Source organism: Galleria mellonella, unplaced genomic scaffold (assembly GCF_026898425.1).
Source record: "Galleria mellonella isolate WM207_F2 unplaced genomic scaffold, CSIRO_AGI_GalMel_v1 utg312, whole genome shotgun sequence".
Lineage (NCBI taxonomy): Eukaryota > Metazoa > Arthropoda > Insecta > Lepidoptera > Pyralidae > Galleria > Galleria mellonella.
Window position 1 is genome coordinate 10,101,748 of NW_026442074.1, and position 7,072 is coordinate 10,108,819.

General features: G+C 36.2%; 1 protein-coding gene across 1 annotated transcript; it reads right to left on the bottom strand.

Annotated features, from left to right (window-relative positions):
* Positions 1–368: 368 nt before the first annotated feature.
* On the bottom strand, positions 369–5,068 carry LOC116412877 (uncharacterized). The gene is made up of 5 exons (XM_031908664.2): positions 4,893–5,068; positions 3,747–3,877; positions 3,046–3,192; positions 2,322–2,458; positions 369–841 (listed from the first exon to the last, which is right to left on the bottom strand). The coding sequence occupies exons 1-5, from the start codon at positions 4,997–4,999 to the stop codon at positions 647–649; spliced, it is 717 nt and encodes a 238-aa protein (XP_031764524.2). The 5' UTR covers positions 5,000–5,068; the 3' UTR covers positions 369–646.
* Between the last annotated feature and the right edge of the window lie 2,004 nt (positions 5,069–7,072).

Here is a 7,072-nt window from a genome sequence, read left to right on the forward strand (position 1 = left end):
GGGCCATCGTATCCTTTACCGTGGATGTCGTAAGAGGCGACTAAGAGAACGTAATGCTCGGGTAGTGGGCAGCAGCGTTCATCTTTTACCACTTAGATGGCAAACAAGGTGGGTCACCTGATCGTAAATTATGAACGCTTACAATATCAGAGGAGTTGTCGACCCTAAACCTTTTACCTCTTTTTTGAAGAACCCCATGCTGGAGACTCTTGGAAAAACCTTGACAGGAAGCTCGAGAGAGAGACTTCAATGAAATTTTACCATTCTTGAAGTACATCCTTTCATACAAAAAAGGAATTTTTTAAATCGGTTTGTAACTTGATTTTATGAGGTTTTTTAAAATACTTTTAGTTATTTAGAAAAATAAAATAACAAAAGGAAATATACTTTATTACTGTACTGATTATTTATTCACTTTTATAACGATCGATGTAATAAAAAAACCTGATCTAAATCGGATTAAAAATTTCCAAAAAAAAAAAAAATATTATGATAATATAATATTATGATGGTACTAAAAACCATAATTAACTTTTGTATTTTACGATTAAATAAGGTAAACACTGATTTTCCTTGGTAGCACAATAAGGAAATATATAAAAAAAAAATTAAAAAAAAAAGATCACATAAATGGATCTAAATTCAATCAAATTAACTTCTTTATCTTACGATCGAATGAGGAAAAAATGATTTTGCTCGGTATTCTATCATGAACATTGTCATAGACCATGATATAACCAAATGGTAGGTCCTTATCGAATGAGCAACCTTCTGTGATCCCTTCGTTTGTGGTAGAAGTTTGATTTTCGATTGTTTTTTCTGTATTTGTTCTTTCTATGAGCTGTGGATAAAATAATTAGCATTATATATATATATATATATTTATATATACATACATACATATCTGTCACGCCTGTCTCCCATTAGGGTAGACAGAAACAATGGAACACCAAATGCTTCGATTCAAACAAACCTCTTTCGCTTCTTCCACATTCATCAATCTTTTCATACACGCTCGCCGGTTACGGGTACTTTTAATTTGGCCCCTTTTCAGCACGTCGCTTATTTATCTACATATATATATTAATCTTGAGTGGCGGTACGGGCACACGTAGTGTAGGACGACCTCCCACTAGATGGAGTGACGATCTCAAGTGTATTGTCGGGAGTTAGTGGATGCAGATGGCACAGTACCGTTCCTTATAGCAGTCTATAGGATATGGCAATCTATATGTCCAGCAGCGGACAGAGAATAGCCGAATTGATATTATTTATACAACAATTTTACAGTACTTCAATAAAATTCTAATAAAATAAAAAGAGGCATAAAATCATAATCGTCAAGAATGACAACACGTGAGAGGTACAACGAATATCGCAGAGTTTGTTTGTTTGTAACACTTTATTGTACAGTAAAGTCTTAAATTATAGGATACACAGTTCTTAAGAGAAGAATGAGTACAATGGCGGACTTATCCCATAAAAGGGATTTAGAAAAGGGATAGAGTATTCTTTTACATCCATGTTGCAGTTTATGTCTTTTGGCTTTTACCTCTTTTCATCAGGCGTGGCTTCAGCTTCTTTGCTGTTAGTTAGGTTATTTATAGTGCTGTCATTAATTTTAATTCAGTACAGTTCATTCCGTGTGTGTTTATAGATGATAATGGAATGGTAACCCTACCTGCACTATTGGTATATGCTGGTGGGGCACCAGTGAGCGATGATAAGTGAATATGGTATCAGGACAGTTAGCCTATCGTGACAAATTCTATGAGAATTAACCAAGATGGTTTCCAGAGGGAACTGCGTGGAGGTTGGCCTGATGGGGTCGTTTCGTGTGTTTTTTATGAGTGATAATGAAATAGTAACCTTACCCGCGCTATCGGTGTACACCGGCGGGGCACCAGTGAAGGATGATAGGTGAGGATTAAGCAGGTCAGTTAGCCCATCGAGACGAATTCAACAAGAATTGTTCACGATGGTTTCCAGAGGGAACCACGTGGAGGTCGATAGTAGAGATACCCTATCTCTACTATCGACCTCCACGTGGTTCCCTATATTGATAGCAATGGGGCTGCCAAACTCTATTGCTAACAATCCCTTTCCTCGTTGTGTCATTTGCTGTCATAAGAGAAGACTAAGGGAACGTAATGGTCATAAGGAACGCCCCATTTCTTATGTCAGTCTATGGGGAGTTCAGCAGGAGACAGAATATGGCTAATATGGTGATGACGATGAAAGTTCATTAATCATTTTCAATTATTCTAGTTCATTCATTCATATTCATTCTTTCAATTGTTCCAAGTAATGAATTCTCAAACCTCTATACTTGTGCTCAACTGTCCGACATACTCGGAGTTTGAAATATCATCGGAGTTTTCAATAGTACAGCGCGGCACATTGTCCTCGTCTCGGCTTGACATCTCATTACTACTTCCATCTGTTAGGTTAGATTCATCTGAAATTAATTTTGTATTATTCAATTACTAGACGCATTTCGCGGCTCCGCCCGCGTGTATCAGTACATAAACCCATGTGTTAAGTTAGCATTCAAGCATTTAAGTTAACAACATTAACTTACATTTTTAAGACACATAATTCTGGTAGGAAATAATGAGGACTAAGTGATTATAAGGATAGGTAGTGTGATTTACCTAGGTTTTTAAAAATAGCCAGACGTTGAGCGCACCGTTTAGAGCAGCCTTTTCCAAAGTGGGCGATAACGCCCTCTTGTGAGCGCTGCAGACCTAAAGGGCGGTAAGAGACCCGGAAAAAAAGGGGGCGTTATGTAGAGGCTTGGGGGGGGGGTAATTTGTTGATCTTGAAGTAATAGTGGTTTTTAAGTAGGTGAAAAAATAGGGGCGCTAGAAAATAATTTATTCTCAAAGTGGGCAGTAGACAAAATGTGTTTGGGAACCCCTGGTTTAGAGGTAGGGTAGTACTAATGAGTTCCATAATCGAAACGACAGCAATGTAAATATACACCTTAAATTTATACCACTCCTTTACATTTGAGGTAAAAAACTTTGTGTTAAATTTACTCACTATTAGATGTATCTGGACCTTTAGACTTCTCATCTGAAGATGTCAAGCTTACGTCATCATTTTCCGTAGACTGTAGACTACAATCATCAAGTCCGACGTTGTTTAACCTATTACGCTTTATCATGTCCTTTTCTAAATTATCAATATCTGAAACATGTAGTTTTTTTTACAAAGAATATTATTTTATTACCAATATTATAAGCGACAAAGACTTTATTCAGTTCTGAAGTATCTATCTCTTTTGGGCTCATCAAAGAAGATGTTTAAGTGTGATATATGGCAGTAATTACTGGACATGGAAGCACTACACCATTGTCCTCAGGAATCATAATGATGGTACCTTAATACCTTAATAATAGTCGACGTATTAAGGTACCATGGGTACCGTGTGGTCCCGGTATAGAATAGGCCACTCCTTCTTTTCTCGTGCGTGTGGTGAGAGAACTTAATGATCAAGGGATGGGCAGCGGCGTCCTTTTTAAAATATCGTCAAGGCTTAACTGCGGTTGCCAACCCGCCTGCTAAGCGTGGCAACTACGGGCAAAACTCATTAGGGGATTCTAGGGGCATTTTATGGGGAAGGCTATGTTCAAACGGCTGATATGATGTGATACCCATGGTGCTGCTCATGTGTATAGATATGGACGGTTAACAGCTTCTATCATATGAGCCGTCAATAATTTGTATTAAACATGATTTACCTTCAAACAACCTCTTAAGTTTCCTTTCATATACTTTGGCTGCGCCATCAATAAGCACAGCCGCTGTGCGGAGCGAGAGACGGCTTCGTCCATCGTTGCAGTCGCTGCCGATCCATTTATCTAGCCAGCCACTGAGAAGAAAAGTAAAAATATAAGAGGATGACCAAGAATAATATATTTTTTAAATACATACACATCCAGAAGGAGTGTGGAAATGAATGTGAATTGAGATGGATGGAAGAGGAAAACATATTATGCAGATACCAAAAAAATAATTGGGATAAGGGTAAGATGATGATGATGATGATGATGATGATGACATATAAATTAGGCAAACAAAATTTCCATACGCATGTACATATCAATCACGCCTGTACAACTTTAGGGTAGGCAGAAACAATGGAACACCAAATGCTTCGAACCACATTTGCAATGGAGATATTATTTAAATATTTCCATAAAAACAAGTACGCCTTGACCAGCGACTGTGAAAGATGGAAGTAGTCAGCCTTAGATTATATAAAAAGAGTGTTTCCATACAAATACTTTGAGAAAAGCGGGTCAATTTTCATACAATTTTGCGTGATAAATAGTTATGAGTGATTCCTTTATAACTTTTATATTTATTTTGTTTTATGATTTTTGCATCTTTTTAATGCGTAAATACTCTTTTTATTCATTAAATAATACGTCAAGATACATAGAACACTGATAAAAAAAAAAAAAAAACTAGTTAGCTAATTGTCCAATTAGTTGACAAAAAGTTGACCCGTTTTTGAGAGTCGATGCTCTATCTATAAATAGTCAGGATAGGTCTTTGGCCAGCAAATCATCACACCTGATAAAACATGGTAACCGTCGCGTATAGAAATGAATAGCACCATCACATAGTACAGTGTACTCACAGTATCCTTCATGTGTTACCATTCCCGATGACGTCCGTCACCGTATTTAGTAATTTTACTGCCACATTTGTCAGGTTTCGAAATAAATCTTACATAAATACACTGAAGTCTTACATAACGGAATCCACTTTATCCATGATAGTGTAAATAACCTTAACATAATAATTTATACTTTAATACTTTGTATAAAAAAAAACCAAGCGAATGATTAATTAACACGTATACATAGCTATTTATTTACCAAATATCCGGCAGTTTTTCATCTTCTAAATTAGTGTTTTGATCGTTAGCCGCCCGCCATATATTCTTTATATATGAACTGTTCATTAATTTCCTGTCGTAAAACATGATCAGATTTTGTGAGGAAAAATATCCTGTATATAGAAACCGCAGATACTATTCTCCTATATTAATAAAAAAAAACGTAAAATTAGGTTATAATAATAATAAAAAAAAAGTGAGGGTATAGCTTAAGTTGTAGTATCGATTTAATCATAATGGAAAAGGCAAAGGAACTAAGCCATACAGCCTGATTTTCTGAGAGTATACTTTAAATGTAGAGTACTGTCCTTAATCTATGGGTTTAAACAATATTTTGTTTATGATTATTTTGTACTTTAATGAATCGTAAGTGGTATTTCTAATCTGTGCTCAATAAGTTACTATTTCATTGCATAAGTCTAAGGAATATAAATTGAGATTAGTACCCGTGGTCAAAAATATAGAGTAAGGATTGCTGTAGCTATTTATAGTATATTGTTGACAGGGGTAAATAAAGAAATATGGGGGGAAAGGTGTTGTTAGTAATAGGGTCCAATTGACCCTTTGCTAGCAATACACCCAATCAGGTCGACCTTCACGCGGTTCTCCCTGGAAACCATCGTGACTAATTCTAGTGGAATTCGTCACGATGGGCTAACTGACCTGCCTTTTCATCTTCACTTGTCATCCCTCACTGGTGCCCCGCCAGCATATCCTATAAGCATATACTAATTGTCTATGGTTTTGTTCAAAACATTTGTAATTATGAATATCTATTTCTTTGGTGGACCACAGGTATTATCATTAATCTATGCCCAGTGAGTGCTATTTTTAATCTGTGTCGAGATCTATATAAAAAAATTTTGTAGCCTCGCCCTTCTACCTTGGATTTGGCGGGAAGATAGATACTTCTCTCATCCATCGCGATAAAGTTTAAAACATCTGATAAGGTAAATTGCAGGGAGTTTACTTTACTAGAAAGTTTTCCAATTAGCCAAATGTTCGCTTCTATTTCCATTCAGGAATGTTCAACTAAAAATAAACGTAGTATTTCAACCTTATTGTTTGTAAAAGACCCCTTCTCTGAGAAATTGTTGCGATCTCCTTCCTCATTTAGATTTTATTTTATTAAACCAATCTAATGTCAATGACAATTTTGTACTGCACTCATGAAATAACAAATAGGATATAAATTAAAATTGGAATCGATTTGCAATAGATTGCATTGGCAAGTTGTATTAATATGCATCTATCAGAACAGTATGGAATCATTATGTCGCTAGTGTTGCAATTAGTGAGCGAAACGTTTCATTTCCAATATCGATTTATTGGAATTTATATCAAAAGTAACCTTACAGGTCGCTCGTACTATAATATATATAGGGTTGCCATCACCAAAATTGCCGACACCGTATATATATATATATATAAAAACAACGTTTTTTTTATGGGTGCAAATGGTATGGTAACCCTGTCTGCGCTATCGGTATACGCTGTCGGAGCACAAGTGAAGGGTGATCGATGAAAATGAAAACAGGCCAGTTAGCCCATCATGATGAATTCATCAGGAATTAACCATGATAGTTTCCAGGGAGAAGCGCGAGGAGTACCTGGTTGGGTATATTGCTAGCAATGGGATTCTCAGTCTCCATTATTAACAATCCCTTTCCATAAAAACAAGGTTATTGTGGATGGATTTGTAACTAAGATTTATTTCAATTGTTTGCCTATCTATAAAAAAAAAAATTGGGATATCTAATTTTTTTTGACAACAAAAGGACGGCCCCCGGACGCCCTTCAGACTAGAACAAATCAGGGGAATTCCGGACGGATGGCAGCCCTAACTATATACATAGTTACTTATAGGTACTTGGAGAGAACTTGAACTCCGCCATTTTTATATGATGTATCTGGAGCTATAAACCTTTGCGCAATTTAGTGAGTAAGTTCGTTTAATTAATCAGAAGAGAAGGAGAAAATCCTGATTAAGTACTTAGATACTTTTAAGATTAACTTGTAATGGCGGACAGGCATATCCGTAGAACTTTCTTTTATGCAGTGATACTTATTGTGTCAAGTTGACGACGAGAGACAAGGCAAAGGAAATGAGCCGTACAGTCTTGTCGGCAAGTGGATAAAATAATAAATCTAATTGAATAT